The following is a 24,124-nucleotide window of genomic DNA, read 5'->3' on the forward strand; positions in this document are numbered from 1 at the left end:
TAGCTGCCCGTGAGCCTCAGGTCACCTCTGAGGAGTGAGCATTACTGACCTGCCCCAGGCCAGCAGGGATTCCCAAGGCTCCAGGTGGCAGGTTCCTTGGAGAAGAACCTACGAGAAAGGGTCCTTTTGGAGTCCCTCCCAGGAGCAGTTTAGCACCGTGGCCTCTCTTTCTGAACAAGGACAGTTTAAATGGTCCAGAACTGGGCACTGTGGGCTGTGGCATCGTTCCGGAGCACCTGCTCTGTGGCAGGTGAAGCACCTGCCCTCGGGCACCTCCCCAGCCCTGTCCCTCCTGGACTTTGCACAAGGGGAGTCCATGCTCACCAGTGGCCGAATAACAGGACATCACAGAGCTCAGATCCCGCAGACGCCCACGCGGGGCTACCTCCTGCCTGAGCTAGCCTCAGTTCAGCTCATCGGGAATGGAAAATCGGGACCTCCGGCCCCTCCTCCGTCTGGCAGGCTGCCCTGGTCAGCTGTCCAAGCCTGTGCGAATCACGGAAAGATGAAGGACGGACTTTAGGAGCCAGATAACCCGGTCTTGGGTTGTGCGTTTAAATCCTGTCGGAGGGGGCGGCTCTGGGCTGTGAACGCGCCGCGGGGCTGGCGCCTGCGGCCCCCAGTCCCGTAACTTGCTGCTTCTCGGGATGGCCTCCCTTAATTGTGGCTTTCGTGATAAATAAATGCGGTATCTGTTACCACTCCTTCATGGAGGGTGTTCGTGCCCTGCAGAGGTCGTTACGGTTTGGCACACGGAGAGGTTTGGAGCTCTCTTTAATGGAGGGTCTCGCTGGAACAAGGCTCTGTGGACAGACCACTCAGAAGGTGCTGGGAGGCCCATCCAGTGCGCACTCGATAAACGCGCCCCCACGCGCTCTGTTGAACTCACGCGGCCAAGCCTGTGGCCGCTGTCAGCTCAGACCCAGGAGAGCACTGGCTCAGGCCAGCCCCCCACCCTGCCTGACCCTGCAGAGGAGGCTCGAGGGCCGAGGATGGAGGGGGGTCTGCTGGGGGCGGCCTGGGCAGAACGGGGCCCAAGGTCAAAGCCCCCAGCAGGACGGAGCCGGTTCGGAGCCCCTGGGTAACGACCCTGTAAACTTGCCAGCTCATCAGGATGTGGGAAACGCGGGGTCGAGGCATTTTGTCACGGCCCTGACGGCGACGAGGCACCTCCGGTGTTGGATGAGGGCGATTTTACATGATGGAGACGATGATTAACGGCGGCTTCTCCGCAGCAGGCTTTACCGGCCTCCGGTGACTATATTCTGTGTAATAAATACGGCAGGGAAGCACCGTCTCCAAAGGCCGGGACAGTCAGTCCTGACTGACCTGTTTGCATGAAAACCCTAAACCTCGTGGAGTCAAACTGTCATCCCTCGTTACCCATAAATTAGGAGGCCGGGGGGACATCACCCAACGTGTATCTACCGGGAAGCACTAGAGATTTTCGTATTCCAGGGATGCGGTAAGCCCAGGAGGACCAGAGCACGCCACTTGGACACACTTCTTAAATCACGCGGTTGGTTCCTTGTCGCAGCGCAGAAGCCGGGAGAGCCATGACCTCGGTGACGGCAGCGGCCGTCAAGGGCTCCCCAGGAACGGGCCAGAGCGGGAGGAGACTCAGCAGGGGGACAGCTCCTGACAGGTGGCTCCCCCCACCATCCGCCCGGCGCCGCAGGACCGAGGCCTTCTCCCGCACTGGAGACCCCAGCCACCCAGTGCGTCTCTGGGGAGGCTGCCTTGCTCCCCGACCTGAGGTGCTCCATGGCGAAGCACAGACATCCTCAGCGGGGTGGGGAGGGCCTCCACTCCTGCAGGGAAGTCAGAACATCCAGCCCAACTGAACCAGGAGTGCGAGGCCTTTGGTGTCTCCTGCTAGCCCTGCTGTCGGGGCAGAGCCGTGTCCAAGGGGACCTGCCGTCCGCAGCGCACCCCACACGAGCTGGCAGGTTTGTCAGGGGATCGCCCAGGCCCCGCAAGCCCCACGGGCACCCTGTACGTGCAGGCAAGACTGTGGCCCCTCCCCCAAAACAGCTGGAGGGAGCCTCACCTGCGACTCAGCCCGGCTCCTGCTGCAGCCCCGGCCAGGCTCGCAGGAAGAGGGAAGCTGCCTGTCTCCAAGACCTGAACGATGTCCGACAACTGGGGAGTGAGCCCAGGGCGTGGATCTCGTTACCTGGGTTCCAATCATGAGTCTTTCACTGAGTAACGGTGTGTCTTTGAAGAAACCCCTTAGCCTCCCCGAGTCTGCTTTCTCATCTGTAAAATGGGTACAATGCCGGCTTCAAGGACCAGAGCCAACATGAGTAGGGGTAGCGATTATTGCGTTTTGTTTATCGCCTCAGCTCATGTGACGTCTTTCATCCCATGAACTTCCCTCTCCTGGACCTTGACTGCAAACACTCAGAGCCTTCCCTTGTATTTCAGCACCGGTTATTAGGCTGTAACTGATGAACTCTGGGAGGGTTGGTTTGCGGGAGCTTCTGCTGCCTACCTCGGCCTGTGATACAATCGTCCCTTTAACACTTACCTTTAAAACTAGCCCTAAGTATTAATTATTTGTGGTAGGTGATTTGGACAGGAGGGAAAAGATAATGTAAGAAGAAGATGGAAGTATTTTTTTTCATAGCTTCTTTGAAAGGACTCATTTTTCTCTTGTGTATCAGGGAACAAAAGCCCATGGGTGGAAGACGTGGCTGAAGGTCAGGTGCACATTTCCTGTGAACACGGTTCGTGCCATGTGATTCCTCGGCTGGGTATAGAATGGCAGCTCATGTTCGCTTCCCGTCAGGGCTTCCAAGGCGTCGCTCACATTCACGTGGCCTCTAACGCCCGTGATGGCTGTGTGTCCTGACATCAGTGACCTCCCGTGCCCTGGACACCCTTCTTCCCCTCCCACCCCAGAGCCTTTTGAAACTTTCTTTGGAACGTCCACACTCAGAAGCCTCCATGGGTTACAGCCAGGTGTGCTGACATTCGGCGGGCACTTGGAATGGGGACTCCAGCTTTGCTGGGAATGTGTCCGTACGATCTCTGATCACCTCCCCCCAACCTGTGTTCTTTCCTGATAGAACAGTTGCTCTCAATGGGGAGCAGAACCTGGACACCCAGGCCCGGGGGTGTTGGGGACGGTCACGTAGGGACCAGGGCACTAGCGGCTGTTCGTGCTGGGGCCCTTCTGTCCTTCCTTCCTCTGTCCCCACAGTCCCGCTTGCAACTCCTGAGAGCTCTACTGCTGTCTCCTTGCTTCCTTCCCTGTCGCCAAAATCCACTCTCGTTTCACACAAGCCGAGTCCAGGTGGCTGTCTGAGGGGACCCTTGAGGTGGGCTGGCCGTGGCGTCTGCTGCTCCCAGGGCTGTGGCTTCCCTCCCAGGCCACCCCTGGCTGCTCTGCCTCTTCTGAAGCAGGACAACTGGGTGACTGAGCAGGTGGGCAGCTTGGGGTCCTCTGTGTCTGCAGCAGCCTCTGTCCCACAGCGGGGAGTAGGACAGGCCTCGGGTGCCAGGCTGGGGAGTCAGCGCCCTGTCACTGCCCGGGCAGGGCGGCCTCTCCTTGTCTGTAGCCCCTGAGCCGAAAGGCTGTGCTTGTTCGTGAGACGGCGGGGAAGGGGTGCGGAAAGGCGGGCTTGCCGAGGGCCCGCGGTATTTCAGGCTCCGACGACGCCTTTTTGGAATCCTCCACCAGACGTGCCTCCGCCTCCCCAAGCCTGTGTGTGCAGCCCACAGGCCATTTAAGGACACATCTTCCTGGCTTGACCTGGGGCTCACTGCTACAGCGGGTGCTCCGCGGGTGCCGGGCACGGGTTGGAGGGCTGGCCACTCTCAAGCGAGTGGGCCGTCATGATGTTCCAGGACAGCGTGGGAAGGTAACTCTCAGCCCTGGCGTGGACCTGGGGGCATGGCTTCCTCTGTTCTCGCTTCCCAGGACGCCAGCCCAGCGCTGTGAGCACCAGGGAGCAAATAAAATGGTGCCTCTCGGGTATTTATTTATGGTCGATTGCCTCTCCTGCCCCAGCTGGGACGGAGCGCCCTGCCCACCGCGCTCTCTCCGGCCCGCGGCCGAGGCACATGGGGGCGGATTTCAGGCCCACGTGTGACCTTGCAGTGCATCCTTCCTCAGAGCGTGATTCCAGGTCCCACAAAGGCCGTCGTGGCTTTACGGACTGAAGGGCGTGCTTTGCGCACTGTGCTGGGTCAGCATCCATGTTCGGGCTGATCCAGGTTAATGCAGTGAAGACACTGCGTCCCGGGCCTTGATCACGGTCTGCCTGAGAGGGCGCCTGGCCCAGGGGGTGGGAGGACCTGGACACAGGGAAACAGGGCTGCAGGGAACAGGGGCCGCGATGCCGCCCTCCCCAGGGCCCTGGACCATCCCAGACCTGGCCCTCCCACCAGAGCTTCCCTAGAAGCCCAGGTGGGGGCCTGACCAAGTGCCTGATGTTGGAAACCTCCTGCCACCCATCATGAGGGGTTTTGTGGGGTGCGTGCTCTCGATGAGACTCGTACACAGACTGTGGGGGGCGGAGCCAGGACCCCAAGGTTCCTGTGTCACCTGCCAGCTGCAGGCCTCCAGCGCTGGGCCCTGCATCTTTGCCTGCTGTGCCTCCCCTGGCCTCGCTCCACCCCAACTCCCGGATCAGGGACAGGCTGGGGGTCTCCTGTCAGCTGGCTTCCCTGCAGAGCCCCCCGTGCAGCAGAGAAAGGCTACAGGAGAAGGGCCTCCACACCCCTCCTCCCCACGCCTGCTGGGCAGTGGCCCTGAGCCTGAGAGGAGTCTGGCTCTGTGAAGGCCTCTGCCCCGTTCAGAGCAGGCCCGGCTTTGCAGAGTTTCATGGGGTCACCTCCACACCCAGCATCCGGGAGGCATCAGGGCCGCGTTTGGGCCTCAGCTGTGAGACGGCCTGCCCAGCCGCAAAGCTGGAAGACTTTCTGGCGTTTTAAGGAAAAGTTTGCTGATGACCAAGCCTTCGATAAAATTTTGTTTTATTCCTATAAAGATCAAAATGGGCCTTTCCCGGGACTTCCCTGGCGGTCCAGCGGTTAAGACTTCACCTTCTAATGCAGAGGGTGTGGGTTCAATCCCTGGTCACGGAGCTAGGATCCCACATGTCTCGCGGCCAAAAAAAAATGGGTCTTTCCCCATTTTGCTGGCCCGGGATCCCCCGTGCCCAGCAGGAGCTGCCGTGTAGCTGGGAAGGGCAGGTGCCGTCTGGTCTGGGCCTGGAAAGGGCCTCTCGGCTTCCCTGAGGTCCGCTGGCCGGGCCACCACCTCCTTGCAGGATCCTGGGAAGTTCATTCTAGTTACACGTGCAGAAAAAGGAGGAAATGGGTTTGGGGAACTTTGTCCCAAGCCAGTGGACCCCACAGCCGGGGCATCTCCGAGTGACACCATCAGGGGATTGGGGGTGGATTAACCCAGAGCCTTCGGAAGCCCAGGAAGAGGGTAGGGGTGATGGGCCGTCCCTTGGGAGGGAATCTGGCCCCTTTTCTCTGACGCTGTTGGGAGCACGGAGCCGGGTCGTCCTCCCTGGGCTCTGAGCCGGTGTGTCCTGGGAGCCCTGGCCCTGCAGCCCGAGGCCCGACACCTGCCCTCCTCCACCCACACCACCTGCCCTCGGCACAGGCTCGAGGACGTGCAGGTGCCCTGGTCCGCAGATGTCCCTGGAGGGGCAGACCAGTGCCCGGTGGGCTTTGCTCCACGTTCCTGGGACACTGGGGGCAGAAAAGGCATCGCCCACCTGACGTGGTGGGAAGATTGCCCCCGCCTTGAGTTCTGTCTAAACCCAGAAACTTCCCAAACATCCCTGCTGACCCTCCTGGCGGCAGTGACCCCAGGCATGGCAGGCTGACCCCATGCCCCCCCGTGGCCAAAGCTTGCTCTTGTCCACGACCGGAAGCTGCTTCTGCCTCTGAACACCGAAGGTGGCTGCCTGACGGGGCGGCGATGGGGCCGCGGAAGCCGGACACATCCTTAGAAGCTTGGCAATGAGATACAGGCCAGGAGCATAAACTCGACTCACGGGGCCACGGCAGCCAGGCTCGATGAGCAGGCCCTGTCCGTGCCTGGTGGTAGAAGGAAATGGAAAGTTCTGAAAGAGCAGGGAGCCTGGAGCGGCACCCCTCCCCCACACCGGCCTCAGCTCCGGGAGGAGGGAGGGACCTGCCGTGCCCCGCGTGTTAGGGGTCGGGGTGCGGGTGACAGGAGAAGATTCAGGGGCTCCGGGGGCGAAGAGGGTGGGCAGCGTCCTGGGGGAGGGGCTGGGTGGCAGCGGTACCTCTGGGGGCTCGCTGGGGACATGGGAGGATGGACTGGAGGTGACTGGATCCCATCCCTGCTGCCTCTCCCCTGTGGTCACCCCCTCCCGAGGAGCACCCAGAGCCAGCCTTTTCGCCACCGTGCATTCTTCTGCAGGGCTGGTTGGGTGACGGTCCAGGAGCCGAGTGCTGGGGCCCTCCAGGTACATCCGCTCCCACCCGGGGTGTGAGTGGACCCCACACGGGGAAGGGCACTGGACCCGGATGCCAACTGCACAAGCTGGAGTGACTAGAGGGACCCTCGTTCCAGCCTTGATTTACTGGTGTGGACGCTGCGGCCAGGACCGTGTGTACCGGTCATCCCTGGGGCTGAGGGACAAGCCCGAGCTCCAGGCTTTGTCTTTCCACCCCAGGCTGCTGACCTGGAGGGCGTCAGGGGGCTTCTCTGAGCCCGTGTCATCTTTGGAAGGAGGGGACGCTGCAGCTCCAGCCCCCAGGGCTGTGGAGCAAGAGATGCTTAGAGTGTGTGTGGCCCCCGCCCAGCCTGGGAGGCCTCGGCCACCACTGACAGCTTTGGTCACCAGTGGCGCCTGGGGCGGCACCCGGGGCAGGGCCCCCGGCCAGGGCTCCGAGGCTCGCAGGAAGCCCCCGTCATCCCCGTGGAGGGACGCCCGCCTGGCGCTCAGCCGGAAGGCCCTTCTCAGCATCCTCGCCACCCGCGGCCGTGTCAACAAACCCATATTAAGACACATCTGTCCGACTTCTCTCCTGTGTCCTGGACAGAAAGCAGTGGCCAGTACAATCACGCTGCACTGAATGCAGCCGCTCCCAAGCCTCCAGCGGGAAGGCTGAGGGACCGAAGGATCTCATTGTCCTGCCGCCAGCCCGGGTCGGGCTCCTCGCGTCACAGCCACCTCGGGACCGAACAGGGGCCGGCACAGATCGTCCTCACGAGGTGGGCCCAGTGCTGGCCTCGGGAGCGTGGCTCTGGAGACGGGCATGCCAGCGCTCACGGGGGCGGCGAGGGTGACCAGGACCACTCGAGCGGGATGGGGACGCTGGCCCACGCAGCAGCGCCGCTGCCGATATTGAGGGGCTGCGCCCAGAGCCCCCATCTTGCTGCTGCTGCCCTGCAGCCCCGTCTGATGGCACAGAGCCCACACCTCTCGCCGGGCCTGGTCCTGCCTGGCTCCCAGGTGTGTGTGTGGTGGGTGACCCAGGGCTAAGGCTACTCCTGCTGCCCCACCGCGGCGGTCCGCCCGCTGGGTGTTTGCTGAACTGCCCGGGTGGGGTGGCAGAGGTGCTGGGCGCCAGGCTGGGCCTCCTCCGGACGCACCAAGCAGGGCAGATGAGGCAGCGACGTGCGATGGCCCAGACCCCGGTCTCCTCCCGTCCCCTCCCCTCCCCCTCCCCAGCGATGCCTGCCCACCCTCTGAGCTGCGAGGGCCCAGGGGGCACAGAGCCCTGGTTGGGAAGGACCCTCATGAGGCAGACGACGTCCGGGCAGGGGCTTCTCGCGCTTGGCAGCAGGCAGCCTGAGCCCAGCCGGGGGCGCAGTGCTGCCTGTCTCTATCTGTCCCTCCCTCCCTCCCCCCTCTAGTGCATATTTCCAGAACCTTCTATGCACAAGATGCTGTGCCGGGTGTACAGCAGGGGATCGAGCAGGCGGGGCCCCACTGTCACGGAGCTGACCTTTTGTGGGGCTCAGACTCCACAAATCCACACTCAAATTCATGTGTCACTGGCCTCGTGAAGGGTCAGGGCACCCGAGGGAGACCCTGGGGCCTGTGGTCAGCGGAAGGGGCAGGAGAGAGGCCTCCATCGCGGGGGAGGTCTGGGTCAGGCTTGAGAGGCGTGGAGAAGGGCGTTGGGACAGTGGACCCCCTGCAGCGAGGGCAAGGGTGGGGGAAAGGCTGCAGGCAGGCGGCCAGTGGGCATGGGCAGGGTGGTTTGGTCCACAGTCAGAAAGGGTATCCGGCATGGCCCACGGGATGGAATCCTGTGCTCAGTGACAAGATGCCGGAGACAGATGTCACGACACGGAAGCAACACTAAAGGTTGAATTAGAAAGAAAGAAAAGAAGCAACAGGACAAAAAAACACGTGTAGGTTTACGTAGCTCCGTGTCATGGGGCAGATGGAAAGAGCAGAGGATGCGCCTCACGGGTCAGAGGTTGGCTCTGAACACCTGGCCCCACACCTGCGCAGTCCCCCAAGGCCTTGGGCTGGCTCCCTGGGACCTTGGCCCCCCCTTGTAAGCGGGGAGGACGGCTCTGTCCCCAGGAGTCACGGGGGCCGCAGGGAGCCCAGACAGAGCCCTCTGGCCAACTCCCAGCCCCGAGCCGGCCTTGCCTCTGTAGCCGGGTTGGTGCCGCCTTTGCCCCAGAGGAAGCCTTGGTGCAGCCGGGCTGTGGATGGGACTTCATTTCTAAAGCTATAGGCCCACAGGCCCCATTCCCCAGACCCCAACCCTGGCTCCAGCCTGTGCTTTTAGTGGAGGCAGAGCTATAAATAACCCCCAATTTGCAGCTCTGTGGACACCAGGCAGGGGAGCCATTCATCCTGCTGCCCAGGTGGCCACCAGCTGTTGCTGGATTCTTGGAACAGAAAAAGGGAGAGATTCAGAGAGAGGGCTTAGCTTCCAGCCCACCACAGCCTGGAGCCTCCCTCCTGTGGCCCTGAGCACTTCCTTCCCTTCAACCCGTGGGCGCCCCGAGGCGGCAGGGTGCCCCCTGCACTGAGTGGGGCCGGGCAGCCCCCGGCAGTGAAGGAAAGCAGCCCCGGGACCAGGGAGCACAGGGCACGAGGGGTACAGGTAAGCCGAGGGCTGGTGGCTTTCCCAAACTGCTGGGAGACGCCCGGACTCATCCTGCCGCATCCTGCATCCAGCAGCAGCCCCATGAGTGCGATACGCGGAGACCCCCAGGCACCGGGACTGCATCAGCCCCACCTCCCAAGTAGGAAGGGCTGGGCATCCCTGGGCGGGGCACCGAGCCCATTTCAGCGTGCCACCCCCAGTGCTTCCAGAAGACTCCAGCCCTTGAACTGAGGCTCTTAGATTCCTGTGTCTCCAGTGGGCGTTTCACCCCCCAGGGCCCTTGCCTTCTGATTCAGCACCTTCACTCGGGTGGTTGGCAGGTCCTGCTGTTACCCTGGCACAGTCCAGCCTCTGGGGATTTCAGCAGGAAGATAGTGATGCCGGGCAGGGCCCTGTGCTTCGACCAGACCTGAGCTCGGGGTTATGGGGAGTCTTGGGGAGGCAGATCAAGGCAGTAACCAAGGAAACCGGATCCGAATGTCCAGGCCCAGTTTGTCCCATTTTGGAGCCTCTCAGAACACGAGGGGCTCAAACCGTCGAGCGAATAAACAGACCGTCAGGAAAGACTTCCTTCCCATTACTTTAAATCAAGCTTCGTAAATCTTACAGCACAGGCAAGAAGCTTCCGTCAGAAACACCTTTCCCAGATTGTAAGATAAAACACGCGTGCAAAGCTGTTTGATTGGTTGGAAGCAGTGTATCCTTCTTGCAAACACGATAGGTTCTGCTGTGGTGTCCAAACACAGCCTCTCCCTGGTACTTGATCAAACACCCGTGCCCCTCATTTCCCAGGCTCCGTGCTGAGTTCACGCAACCTGCCCACAGTTCAGTCCACTTCCCAGGGGCCAGGGGGCCTTGTGCTAGTCAATCCTGAGTGTGGGACATGGAACGTGGGATGTGGCCTGCCCCCTGACCTGTACCCTGTTTTCTGTGCCCCAGGGAGGGCGTCTGTGGTGGGTTGGATTCAACAGAGAGATGTGTTGAAGTTCTAATCCATGTGCCTGTGAATGTGGCCTTAGGTGGAAATGTAATCAGATATAATCAGGTTAAGATGAGGTCATCAAGGTGGGCTCTGATCCATTGACTGGGGTCCTTATAGGAGGAGGAAATACCACATTAAGACAGAGGCACCTGGGGAGCAGGCCATGTGTTGATGGAGGTAGAGACTGGAGTGATGTGTCCACCTTCATCCCCGGGAGGCACCAGCCTCCTCCTGGGCCAGCATCTCCCTATCGATATCTTTCCACAGGCCTCACAACCTCCCTTCCTGCAGGGGTAAGGGGTTGGGGTCTCTGAGGCCATCAGGGCCAACTGGCAGGTGCCCGTGTTGGGGAGGAGAGCGCAGAGCTGCTGGAGGAGGGGGAGGTTGGTCTGGAGAACACCCTCCAAGAGCCGCTGGCCCCTCTAGTTCCGTGGGTGGAAACTCGATGGTTCCCCACTTACAATGGTGACCCCAAGCCCCCACCTCCGCCCGTCTGCCCCACTGTTTACTTCTCGAGAGGTGGTCACAGGTTGCTTCTTTACAGTTCCTCTCTGAGCCAGTCAGGAAGAGCTTGGGCAGAGGCCTTGGAGCCCATGGGCTGTCCCTGGCTTCTTCCATCACTGCCGGCTGACCTTCCCCATGGACGCAGGAGGGGGGGAGGTGGGAAGCCCAGAATGCCTCCTGTTGACTATGCATTGGCCATGCATGCCTCAGGAGTCAGAGGGAGGCAGGGTGGGGTCAACACAGCCACCGATGCCACCCCTTCCCTCCCTCCTCCTTCTGAAGTTTGCTCCAGGGGGAAGGAGGACAGAGGGGTCCCTGAGCAGTGGGGTCCTTGGCCCTTCCCAGTACGCATGACACTGTGTGATGCTACCAGGCATCTCTGACTATTGCGGGAAGGAAGTCAAGTTCAGGGTTTTACGAGTGCTCTGAACACCAAGGGTTTGAGTGGATGGATGTGTGGATGGGTGGATGGATGGATGGATGGGTGGATGGATGGATGGATGGATGGGTGGATGGGTGGGTGGATGGATGGATGGACGGATGGGTGGATGGTGAGTGGGTGGGTGGATGGATGGATGGATGAATGGATGGGTGGGTGGATGGATGGATGGATGAGTGGGCGGATGGATGGATGGATGGATGGATGGATGAGTGGCTGAGTGGATGGGTGGGTGGATGGATGGATGAGTGGATGGGTGGATGGATGGATGGGTGGATGGGTGGATGGGTGGATGGGTAGATAGGTGAATGGAGGGGTGGGTGACTGGATGGATGGGCAGGTGAACAGGAGAAATGAGTGGACAGAGGACCGTTTTCTAAGTGTCTCACGCACCTCACAGTGAAACGTTCTGTGAGGGCTTGATAGGTCTGCGTCCTAGTGGGGTCCTGGATTCCCTGAAAGCAGCCGGTGCTCTCAGCCTCAGTGCCCCTCTGTCCTGTCCAGCGTCTCCCCCATGCAGGCAAGAGCACGCCCCTGGACCATGGCCCTCATCGCTTCCTGGGAGACTGACCCACAACACAGCCCCCACCCCCATGGGCGCCCGGCTGCCACAAGTGACCTCCCTAAATGAAAGTGTGTCCCAGCTCTCTACGAAGGGATGTGCAGGGTCTCCACACGGTGAGGCCGTGACGCTCCCCTGCTGCCCCCCAGGAGCCCTGCCACCTCCCGGAACCAGGGAGATGCTTTCCTGCCTCAGGTTAAAATGAAAAGCCGGTTGCATCTCCTGTCTACCCTCTCGAGGAGCTTCTGTCAATTCACGGGAATTTGCCCAAGAAAAATGATTGGAGTGTTTTTCTTTTCCCCTCTACTTACATTTCTTAATCCTAGTGAAATAGCGAGACAGGCAGCTCATGACAACTGGGGTTTCTCTCTCTCGATCCAATTTGCTTACCCAAATCTGGAGTGTTTTCCACGGGCGCAGGACGCTAACCAGTCATACAGGGGAACGTCTCCATTCTCGAGCTCTGTTGGGGACAGGTCCCCGGCAGCTAATGAACCTCACTAATCAGGGAACCGTCTCAAAAATCAATCCATTCTACTGCAACTATTTAAAGAAAAAATAATTATCGAGACTGTTCTCGCTAAATTATGCTGTCTAGAAGTTGTCGAAAGAAAATTTTGTCTAATTTTAAAATGTCATCTGGGTTTTGCAGAGTTTTCTTTTCTGAGTGATTAAAGGATTCGGCATGAATGAGCAGGAGGAGGATGTGCCTTTTCTTCCCGAATTGTCGGGTCTTGAGTGTGACGTGTGCCAGTCTGGTGGGGCCCCCGGCCTTGGCCTCCACCACAGACCCCACCCGGGAACGTGCATGGCCTTGGGGTCACTGGACCCCAGGCTTCTCCAGGGAAAGTGGGTCTCCCCGCCTGCCCCTTGGTCCTGAGAACAGGCCCACATCCTTGAGCTGGGCGTGCCCCATGGCTTGGGGTGAGTGCAGCCTGAGTGAGTGACCATGGCCCTCTGTGCCCGGGAGGTAGGGGTTGACAGGCCCCTTGAGCTCAGGGGTCCCAGCGGCTGAGCTGTGCCCACTCCCATCCCACTCGCTTCCCTGATGGGTTAATCCCGGTACCAAGGGCGGACGGGGGCCTCCCGTGCTTGGCCCCGGCGTGTTCAGAACATCTGAGAAGACTCCAGAAAACTGACAGCTGCCGTGCCTGCGAAGGAGGAAGGTGCGACTCACAGAGGTTTTGCAGTTTGGGCTGGGTCACTGACGTCTGTCCATCCCAAGTGACCAAGGAGACCAGAGAAGTTCAGGGAGCCCGGAGCCAGACCCCTGGGGTGGCCCCCCTCAAAGAGGAGGCGGGCTGCTCCCAAGAAGTCCCTGAGCCCCGGGCTCCCCGGCCAGGTCGGGCACAGAGGCCACCCCTGGACCGCAGAGCCAGGCCCCGGCTGGCTTGGGGGTGGTGCAGGGGTGCGGGGGGCTGCCCCTCGGAGCCCGTCCCTAGTCTGCTGGCTGGGACCCCCCTTCCTGCTCTGGCCTGGTGAGGATGGAATGGGATGGGGTCTTCGGGACCCTGTACTGACGCAGCTCTTCCTGTTGGCGTTTTGGCCTTACTGTCCTGCCCGTCTTGAGTGAGGGTGGGGGTGGGGGAGGGGCGATGACCAAACCAGTGAGGGGGGACAGGTACGTGACCCGCACACGGTGCTGAGCGTCAGGCCCCGTGACCCCAGGAACAGTGGGGGCCATGGTAGCGGTAACAAGCCACCCACCCCAGACCAGGAGCAGAAGCCGGGCAGGGTCAGAGAAGGTTCCGGAAAGCCGGGATAGGGAGGCTCTTCGTCCCTGGCACCCTTCTCCTGGCCCGACGCTCACCTGTGTATCCAGGACCACCTGCTCCATCCCCCCAGCAACCTCGTGGACCCCCTTTTCCGTGCACTACCCCTGCGCCGCAGCGCAACGAGCTTTTAAACTATCACCTGGACCAGTGCGGACGTAGGGTCAGTGGCCACGTGTGTCTGCCCAGGACGCCCTGTTAGGCCTGCGTCTCCTCACACCTTTTCCAGCTGAGCCCACTAAGCCTCACCAACAGGGTCCACAGATGACGGACCCTACGTCCCTCCATCCTGGGATGAAGTCCGCCTGTCACCAAGTGGGCCTCAGAGCTGGGAGCTGGAGCACAGGGCCAGCCCTGCATGGGGGCTTCTCTGCACGGAGCCCCTCCCTCCCTCCCTCCCTCCCTCCCCCCCCCCTCTACCCGGGCAGCTCCTTACCGGGACTTCAGGGTCTGTGTTCCTTCTCCCCACGGCCCTGTGCCCGTCTGAGGCTGCTGTGAGAATCCACACCACGCTCTCAGCTGGGACGTCTGGGGCCCCCGGAACACAGGTGGGCAGCCAGGAGCTGCTGTGATTCAAGGCCCCGCTGCCGTCACAGGCCCCCCTTCCCGGCTGTCCGCTGCAATCAGCTATGGCAAAGCCCCGAAGCATATTTTGGGACCGTTGGAGGCCATTCTATGTACCCAGTTCCTACAAGAGGGGTCGGCACAGCCTGGTGCTGGGGGGAGGTTGAGGGGATGAAGCTAACCCTATAAACTGACGAATGTCAGCACAGCCCTCCCTGAAATCGCAGGTAGGGCAGACACGTGCGTGCAGTGTACTCTGATTATGGGGAACCAAGCAAAACGTGTGAGCACGTGGAAGCTCCTAATACACGCGTGAATAGACGTATACCTGTGTCTATGTTAGACAGCCCTGTGGGGGGCGGCAGGGGGCTGTAGGCGGAGCACAGCCCCGGCGCGTCAGAATGGGAAGCAGCTCCCTGTCCCCGGGCTGCTGACTGCAGACCCAGCCGGTCCCAGGCCAGAGCAGCCCAGAGCTGACAGCCAGGCCTCTGGAGCCAGCTTGGAGGCCCCTCGGGGGCTGGGCTGCTGCTGGGTGGTCTTGTGGGTCCAGCGCGGTGGGAGCCCCAGGACCCCATCCATCCTCTACCTGCCAGATGCTTCTGGGGACAGAGAGGGGCTGGGACAAGCCACCACCCAGGCCTCCTGGAGTCTCCCGTGGCCGCTGCTGAGACCCCGCCCCTCCTCCAGAGCACTGTGACTCCGGCCTGGGGCGTCTCGGGGACGGAGCAGCTTCTCCAGGGAGGACGGGAAATGCCATCTCTACCTGCAGCTCTCAGAACGCAGGCTCACTGGCCTAACGTGCACAGAATAAATGTCTGTAGGAGAGAGTTATTCAGGCCCAAGACTGTCGGAAAGCTGCCCTCTGACCCACCTACTGATGGTCACAGAGTCGCCTGCAGGACGGGACCCGGTGCCAACTCCCCTGGGGGCAGATGACTGAGGACACATGATTGGCCGTGGTCGGGGTCTGATCCACTTGGCGGGCAGCCTGGCGGGATGCGTCCAGGGCCGTGGAGATGCTCAGACCCTCTGACTCCGTAATTCCTCTCCCGGAAATATGTCCTGAGAAGATAATTCAAAAGAAGACGAAAGGCATGTTGATAGCACAGCTGAGCTGGAAAGCGCAAACAGCGGAGATGCCCGTCTCGGGACAGCATGGTGGACCACAGGAGCCTGAGTTGGTCCCGTGCAGCTGGGGGTGTAGCTGTGGAGCAGCGTGGAGGGCCTAGCGGACCCGGAGATGGAGAAGGACGGGGCAGGCGGCGGCTACACAAGGGCCCTTTAACAGAGTCTGGGGGCTGGGGCTGCCCCAGGGGAGGGTCACCTCCCTGTCCCCTCAGTGGCCCTGGCACTGGTCCTCGGTGTGGTTGTGCTGTCCCTTGCTGGCCTCCAGAGCTCAGGATGCTGGGACCGAAGGCCTGTGTCCCACACCAACTGCAGGGCCAGCCACCAGCCTGTAGCAGAGCAGCTGGTGCTGGGGGACACGCGCATTTCGCGCCCCAGCATCCCTTGCGCCGTCCTAGCCCATAATGATGCTGAGAGAATGAACAGTGGTGGGGCGGGGGCTTCCCTCAGCCGCGGCCGTTCTGACTGGCTCTTACATCAGCTCTGTCCTTGCATCAGCGCCCTACCCTGCCCCGACACAGCGGCCTTCATCCCATCCACAGGTGAGAAAACCGAGGCACAGAGAGGGCAGGCGCCTGACCCGAGGGCCCAGCTGTGAGCAGCGGCACACGGGGACTCGGACCCCAAGGGCTCGAGCTCCAGACGCCACCCTGGCCTCCTCTCCTCCCTGGTCGAGCCACGGTTTCTCCTGCCGGCCGGGCCCTGCCTGCGTATCCTCTTGCTGCCTCTGGGAGCCCGTTCCTGTGCACGGCCGCGTGGAATCAGGGAGCGTGGGGGACCCTGGTCAGGCTGGCCGGGCTCAAGCCCTCGCATCGTCCCCTTCCGGCTGCTGTGTGAATGTGGAAATCTCCTAACCTCTCTGAGCTTCCTTGTCCCCATGTGTGATGTGAAGATCAGGCGAACTGATTCCTCGTAAGTAACAACCAATAGTCAGTCTATCGATAAAGGAGCACAGGACTCCCCGTGAGGATTAGCAAGCCGGTCCCCATGGCCGGCAGCTGCCTGCACGGCCCAGCAGCTTGGTTCAGAGCCCCCAGGAGCCACCTGGCCTGCTCAGTCCCGCCAGGTGTGCTCACCTGGTGTGTTTGGGCATTGACGTTTCAAATGGGAGTCTGTAAAATGCAGAAGCTTCCCCTGGGTGTGTAAGGGCAAAGTGGATTTCTCCCGGAATCATGGGGTGTCCCAGCAGATGCTCCGGTTGTTTGCGTTTTCCCAAGCCCAAGGCCACCGATCGCCTGGTTGGGTCAGGGGGAGACCAGAGCCCGCCAGGCAGGGAGGCCCAGGTGTGCTGGGTCATCTCCACACAGCTGCCGGCCCTCCCCAGGCCTTGCGGGGCCTCCCGTGGGCTCACCTGCCCTCCCACCATCGCTGTGCCCTCCTCCAGAGCGCTACACCTCTGCTTCCTCCCGTCCCCGGGGCCAGGCTGCCAGGGAGGGACGGCATGAGAGTGGCTGTTGCCGGGAAGGTCCTCTAAGGATAGCTCGGGGGCTACCCAGGGTGCCCTCTGACCTCCCAGCCCCACGGGCCTTCCTGCCTCCGCCGGTAACTGCTCCTGGGAGGGGCCTCGACGTGCCATCCTGAGGAGCACAGAGATGGGAGCCCAGGGCCCTCCTGGGGTCCTCGAAACGTTCCCTGCAGCAGTAGCAAATGGACTACATCCTCAGGGCCTGTGTCAGCCCTTCACGCGATAGATTCTTCCAGAACCCTTGATACATCCCAGTTATATTTGAGTCCCGTGTGTGTGTGTAATTAATATCTATATGCTTATATTAAATGCCAGCCGCCCCTCTCCTCAAGGGTGTGGATGTGGCCTCACCCCTCTGTCACCAGCAAGATCCGGGGGACTTTGGGGACAGATACCTCTGGGTCAGATGCTTCCAGAGACAGTGGCCTCCCCGTCTGCGACGGACAGGGTCCATTTATGGCTGTATCTGAGAATGTGGCCGGAGATTTCTGGAATCCCACTGGTTTTGTTCTGGACGACTCATTTTTCCAAGCTGTTCAGTAAAGTAAGCAGACTCGTGTTAATGGAAATGAAGAAACAGTTTATTCCGAAGGGACCCATGCAATTTACGAGGAGCAAAGGGCGCAGGCGTTGAGCGGAGCGAGATGGTCTCCGCGACCCCCGTCCATCTGTCCAGACGCAAGCGAGCAGCGCGCTGGCCGCTGCCGTTGCTGTCTGAGCAGGCGTGCTGTCCACCAGACCCCGGACGGCTTCAAGGTCGTCCTGTTGTCCCATCCTTAGGTTTGGGGGGTGGGCGAGGGCATCGTGCAGGGGCGTGTTTCTGCGCTTCCACATCTTTGGAGCTTGTTTGTGCTGGTAAACAAAGAGGGTGTCCCGGCGTCATGGGCACCACGGTGGGGAGAGGGTGTTGCTGGCGGCAGGGTCCCCACACATGTGCGGCTCAGTCACTAGAATAGAATTTCAGACGTCACACGGGGACATACCCACACACAAATATTTGTGCGTGCACCTGCGCACACAACATACAGGTGTGTGCACACACGCACACATGTACACACACACACACAGGATCAACAGCTGGGCACACAGGCTCTTGGCCGTAGGAGGCTCCCGTGGCTGGTGAGCTGATTGAACTGGGGTCCACTCAGACCCTCTGTACCTCCTCGGGATGCTGAGCAGGAAGGTTGAAAGGAATCAATAGGGGTGCTTAGCCCAGTCGAGGAGAGCACCGGGGAGAAGCCACAGCGCTAAGTGTCCCCTTTGAACAGGGCAAGTCTGAACTCTGAGGCCCTCCAGCTTCTGCCTTCCGTCCTGGCCCTTCCCACGTTTTCCCTGCCTCACGTGGGTCATCTTTTTCCCGAGATGGAAAATTCCAGAGCATTGGCCCTGGAGGGTGGACACTGCAGCTCCAGGGCTAAGCCAGCCAGAGGCCCTCACGGGGCCTGGTGAGGGCAAGGGCTCAGGAAGTGTGAGCAGATAAGAAAAACAGCTTTGTCTCATGGGCCTTCCGGAGAAAGATGCTGCTGGTCTCCGCTGTTGGAGACCAGCTCTGAAGGTTTTGCAGGCTCCTGAGAAATTGCACATGTAAAGCACCATTAGCTTTTTGGGGTGTAAGTGAGCTCAGCCTCCCTCCGCTGGCTGTCAGATCTGAGTGAATTTAGCCTGGAATCCCTCTGATGCCAGGTGGCTGGTTTTCAGAGTGGGGACCACAGGGGCCGGGCTCCTTCTGTCTCTTAAGGAGGAAGGAGCTGGTCCCCCAGGCAGGGCCCCAAGGCAGATGAGCTATGTCCCTGTTAGGACCCCTGGTGAGCGCACCTGTCGTGAGGGTCCTCCTGGGTTCTTCGTGGGCTGCAGCGCCGCCCTGCTCACCTGGGAAGAGCCGTCCTGTCCCCTGAATGCACATCACTCCGTCTCCTCTTGGCTGTGTCCCCACAGCCCCCTTCTGTGGCCCTTGTCACCCTGAAGCTGCCAGGATGTGTCTTCGACTCCAGGCACAGTTTGCCCCACAATTTTGGCAAGTTGGCCCTTCAGTCGATTGACCCAGACCCACCTGAAGCAGTCCGATCGTGTCCAGGACCTGCACCCCTGCCGGGCCCCCCGCTTCTCAGCCCCCTGGACGCCCTGGGCCCTGCCCTGCTCCCCTCCCAGCCACCAGGCCCCTGCCTGCCTGAGAGCTTGGCCCGGCGCCCTCTGTGTCCCGAGAGGCCTTCTCAGCCCCCTGGACGCCCTGGGCCCTGCCCTGCACCCCTCCCAGCCACCAGGCCCCTGCCTGCCTGAGAGCTTGGCCCGGCGCCCTCTGTGTCCCGAGAGGCCTTCTGTCCGTCCGTCACGAGCAGCTGGGCTGCAGGGGCGGCTTCCTTGGGGGGCGGCAGCCGGGAATGAGCCCCTCCGGACCTGGAATCACCCGGGTGTCCTCGCAGAGGGGGATTCGGAGAGAAGGGACCCAGCCTCTCCATCCCAAGGCCCCAGCACTGGCTGCTGGAGAGATGGGGACCCTGCAGGCCGACGTCCACACGTGCACACGGTGGATGTGTGTGCGTGTGGGCGTGTGTACGTGCGAGGCGGAGGGAGAGGCGTGTGGGCCAGGCCGGGTCCCAGGGCTTCCGCTTCCTCTCAGAGGCTCGAGCTTGCAGAGCTGGTCCACGCTGGGCCCCGAGGCCCGGGACAGGCACTGGGCGCGTGGCCAGCGGGAGATCCACGCCCCTGGCCTGCACGGGCCGAGGGCCCCGTGGTTGTGACACAGGAACAGGCTGGACCGCTGTCCACATCCGTCAGCTGCCATCCCTCTGCCCCCTCAGCACCCCCAGCCCTGGGTGATGCCCTCCCCCGCTGGGAGCTGCCACAACGCTGGGGCCAGAGGAGAGGAGGTGGTGACGTGTGGGCACGAAAGGCCCCTTTGTCCCTGGGACGTGGTGGCCCAGCCCTGCGCCTCCGTCCGCCCCCAGCAGGAAGTGGGCTGGGGCTGAGTGAGCCAAGCTCCCGCGGCCAACGAAAGGCGCTGAGTGATCAGCCTGGCCGGCCAGTGCCCTCCTCAGGGCCGGCACCCGCACGCCCGGGCCACCGCGCCAGGTGGGGACAGGGCGGGGGCCAGGCAGCAGGTCTGCCTGTTTGTTTTGCAGACACACCCACACGACTGCTGTGCGCCAGGCCAGCCCATGAAGTGGTCCCACAAGTATGGCAGTGAGCGTGCCTGTGAACGTGTGCACGTATCTGTGTGTATGTCCGTGGTGTACACGTGTGTGCTGTTTCACACGTGTGGGTGTGGTGTGCATGCCTTTGTGGGTGTTTACGTGTGTGCATGTGTCTGCACGTGGGCATGTGTGACCTCTGCATTCCTGTGCATGTGCACACGTGTGTACGTGTGTGTGAACGTGTGTGGCCAGGCTCTGTGGGCCCTGCCCCTCAAGCTTTCCTCCCTCTTCTTGACTGACCCTCACATGTTGTCCCGTTATGTTTGTGGGGCTCCCCCCAGGAGAATGGGGGGTGCGTATTCCCCCACCGCCGTCGCCCCGCCTCTCAGCACTGCGTGTGGGACAGAGCAGAGGGATGAAGGCTTGGTGACACGCCCCGTGCTTTGGGGAAGGGGAAGGAACCGGCCCGTGTCCTCGACCAGGGGCCTGGAGCGCAGCTGAGCTGCGGCCGGGGGCGGAGCCTCAGGAGACCCGCCGGCATCCCAGCCCCGTGCATGCTTGGAGGCTGGCTCGGTCTCTCCAGTGTCCGTCTCCCGTCTCTAGCCCCACGGTCGGTGGCCAAGAGTGGCTTATTTCCTCACCTGACCATGAAGGGTGTGTGTTTTACACATGGACGGGCCAATCCCTGGGCCAGGTACTCCACTTGCAGCTTCTTCTCTGTCCCCTTGGTCGCCAAGCTTCCCGGGGAGGACGGAGCCCACGGGAAGCACTGCTGGCTCGTCCTCTGCTGGCACAGCAGTGCAGGATTGAACCCTTCCCTCCTCTGCTGTCTTGTCCTGCAGGCTAGCCAGGGAAGCGTGGGTATCAGAACCAGGCCTCTGACGTGGCCCATGCTGCCCTGCCCCGCTGGTCTGGGCCAGTGCCCTTCTGGGCTCCAGTATCTCTGTATGGGGCCTCGCCTCGGCCTCCCTGCCTCCAGAACTGCATTTCCCTCTTGCATCTGAGGGCAGGTCTGTCACCTGAGGAGGCCACGTTCCTGCTCTTGCCTCCGCTCCCTGGGCACAGCTGGGGTCTGGGTCCCCCCGCCCCGTGGTGACAGGCACAGTACGCTGACAGCATTTCCCTGGGTGCAGCCCAGGAGACAGACAGGAGCACAGGTCCAGATTTTTTTTAGCCACTCTTGAGCCTCTTCCCACGCCGTCTGTCCTGGATGACCCCAGAGAAACCCTCCCTTCTTTCTTTAATTCGTCATGACCGTCTCTAAGCCACGCACACAGGGTTTCCGGGGCTCGGCGGGGTGTGTATTGCAATCCTGTCGCTGCCTCATGGGTTTACGGTTTGCATTTGTTGGTGTGCGATGAGGTTTTTGTGTTGTCATTTACTGTCACCAAAATGGTGCACCAGGGACGGCGGGGCTGCTCCGGGGACTTCTGCCGGAACGATGAGCGGATGAGGAAGAGTCCCGAGGGGATGTGCTGGGGAATGCAGCCGCCTGTGGCCCGCGGGTCCTGACAGGGCCACGTGGAGCACAAGGCGCGGCTGGAGCCGGGCCTGCCGTGGCCTAGAGACGTTTCTGGGCAGCGAGAGGGCCCGTCCCCGACACCTGCCGTGAGAGCAGAGCCGCGTCTCCTCTTCCGTGGGAACCACGCTGACGCTCGGCTGGAGTGTTTTTCCGCTCTGACTTCGGTTGGCTGCGGGGCATTTCTGCACTGTGAGGTCTTCCGGGCCATCTTAGCTCAGGCTGCGGTCACAAAGCACCATAGGCTGTAGGTCTCGAACAGCAGAAATTCATTTTCTCGAAGTCCAGAGGCGAGGAGGTTGCGATGCAGGTGCGGCTGACTGGTGGGGACCCCCTCCTGGCCCACAGACCGCCGCCTGCACTGCATCCCACGTGGGAGAGGCTGAGCTCTCTGAGGTCAGTTCCTATAAGGGCACCAATGCTGTGGGGTGAGGCCCCACCCTTATGACCTCATTTAACCTCAGGTACTTCTGTAAAGGCCCTGTTTCCAAGTCCAGCCACTCTGGGGTCAGGACTTCATCCTGCGACTGCAGGGGGCGGGGGTCACAGCTCCGTCCGTAGCTCGGCCTAGAAAGGAGCCGGTCTCAGGATGACCAGCTGGCTGTGGGTAGAGAGATGCTTGGTGTGGGTCAGGTGGGCAGCACACTACCCACAGGGCCCTCTGCCTGCCCATCGATCCCAGGACACTCCCCGCTGCGCTCAGGCAGCTCCCGCTTCTTTGTCAGAATTGGCAGCAAGGGGTCACCTGGGAGGCCATCCTTGTCTGTTTTCCAGACCACCTCCCAGCCCACCCTTTGTTAAGACTCACCGAGTCACCCTCCCCTGCAGGGCCCCCAAGGCCCAGGCCCCCACGGGGTGAGGCCCCTCCCAGGTCCCCTATCGCCTTTGTAGGGACAGTCACCGCCTGCAGGACTGGTGGTGTGATTGGCGGCCCGCATGCAAAGTGGAAATGCTGGGACCCTTTAAAAGTTATTAAGAATTTCAAGATGCAGGAAGAGCAGGGTGGGGCCGTGGGGGCCGCTGCAGCCGCCAAAGCAGTCGAACCTGCTTTAAAAGGACGCGCATCACTCCGTCCTAATTCAAAACGACCCGTAGTTCCCAGGTTCCTTGAACAGTCCCATGCATACAGTCGGTGTTCTCTCCATCACAGAGTCCCTCCTTCCAGGGTCTCCGTCACATATGGGTTCCCAGGCCCTCCCGCCACTGCCACAGAAAGGTGGTGGGTTCCCCAGGAAGAGAGGGACGCAGCCCCCATCTGCCCGGAAGCGTGGGTTTGGAGTCATCAGTGCTTAGCGGCCACGGGGTCTATCTTCCCCACCCCATCTGACAATGACAAGGACTCGAGTCCTGATGTCACCAGCCCTGGGACGTCCTCGGGGGGAGGGGTCCCCTTTGTGGATGAGGCCCCTGGAGGGCCGTGGCCTCCGTACGATCTGCCAGGAGTCCCCACCCTCCCCCTGCCCACCTCCCTCCTAGCACCCACCCAGGCCCCAGGATTGCGGCCTGCAGTCGGGCAGTCCCCACTGCATCTGAGGGGGGTCCTGACCGGGAGACCTACCCCCACCCCCGCCCACTGCTGTCCTTTCTGGCTCCCACGCAGATTCCAGACAAAGGAGAGAAGTACATTGTTGCCTCCGGGAAGGGAGGTCCTTGAAACTGTCCCCAGCGCCCTCAGTCACTACTTACTGAGTGGCCAATGGCAGAGCTGGTGGTGGGCAGTGAGCGATTGACTGCGAGGCCAGGGAGGGGGCAGCAGTCTGGCCAGGCCACCCTGATTGACACCAGGCGCTGCCCACTGGACCGTCCCGTCCCTGAATTCCGGTGCCGGGAATCGGGCTGCGTAGGTACGGCTCAAGCCCCAGGCCAGCGCTGACAGCTCTCTCTTCTCTCCGCAGCACGAATCATCAAAACAAAGCAGTGGTGTGACATGCTCCCTTGTCTGGAGGGGGAAGGCTGTGACTTGTTGATCAACCGGTCAGGCTGGACGTGCACGCAGCCCGGCGGGCGGATAAAGACCACCACGGTAGGTGCGCGGCGTTGGCTGTGCGGGGGGTGCGGGGGCCTCAGGCAGCAGAGCACACTGGGGCGGGGTGCACCCCACACGCGCGATGACAGGACGGACAAATGCGGGGGGTGCGGGAGCCTCAGGCAGCAGAGCACACTGGGGCGGGGTGCACCCCACACGCACGATGACAGGACGGACAGACAGCCTGCCAACCCCGCCTCCTCCAGAACCTCCCTGCTCTGCGGCCGGATCAGTATGTCCTCGGGCTGCTCAGACCCATCACACGGTCACTGAGTGCCCAGCGGCCCGAGAGGCTGGACAGACCCCCCTCCAGGCCGGTCAGCCCACACGACATTGCCGGTGAAGTTGTCCTGTTTCTGGGCGATGTACTCCCAGCTCCAGGCTGGGGGGGAAGGTTAGAACCCACAGAAGGGCCTCGGAACGAAGGGCCTTTAAAGCAAAAGGATTGGGGAGGGGCCGTGGGCCTCGTCCAGGCCATCCCCTCGCCCCCCAGGCAGGCATGGTGGCTGTTTGCAGCACAGACCCCGAGAGCCCCTGAGGGTGCCTCTGTCCCTCCTGGATCCCACCGAGAGGGACAGTTGTGGACTCTGGGCTCCCCAGGCTGGTCTCCCGCAGGCTGGGAGGCAGAGGGCGGCAAAGTGGCTTTGGGGCTCTTTGCTCTGAGATTCCTTTCCCAAAGGAAAACTCATTAAGCACAGGCTGGGATGGTGTGGGCCAGGGGAGCGGGGCTGCCTGGCCGGGGCCACAGGGACGGTTCTGGTGCTCCGTACGCTGGGCCCGCACAGTGTTGGACTCCGCCAGCCAATTTTCACCCCTCATCCGGGCTCTTCCTCGTGACATTGACGTAGACAGCGGAGGACTGGGGTGGGCTATGGCTCCTGGCCAAAAGTCCCGCCTCGATGCTGGGGGACGTTATGTCAGGGAGGTCTGGGGTCTCATGGAAGGATCTGGAGTTCTCCCCTG

General features: G+C 61.7%; 1 protein-coding gene across 1 annotated transcript in view; it reads left to right on the forward strand.

Moving 5' to 3' along the window:
- The window catches only part of TAFA5 (TAFA chemokine like family member 5), a gene marked incomplete at both ends in the record, with an annotated part of 161,998 nt that extends 138,299 nt beyond the window's left edge, over positions 1-23,699 (forward strand). Inside the window, 3 exons of the mRNA XM_082850477.1 lie at positions 23,031-23,158; positions 23,368-23,526; positions 23,655-23,699. Of these exons, the coding sequence (XP_082706603.1) occupies positions 23,031-23,158; positions 23,368-23,526; positions 23,655-23,699 (332 nt within the window). The remainder of the gene's footprint in view (positions 1-23,030; positions 23,159-23,367; positions 23,527-23,654) is intronic.
- Between the last annotated feature and the right edge of the window lie 425 nt (positions 23,700-24,124).

Source organism: Leucopleurus acutus (assembly GCF_964270905.1).
Source record: "Leucopleurus acutus genome assembly, chromosome: 11".
NCBI lineage: Eukaryota > Metazoa > Chordata > Mammalia > Artiodactyla > Delphinidae > Leucopleurus > Leucopleurus acutus.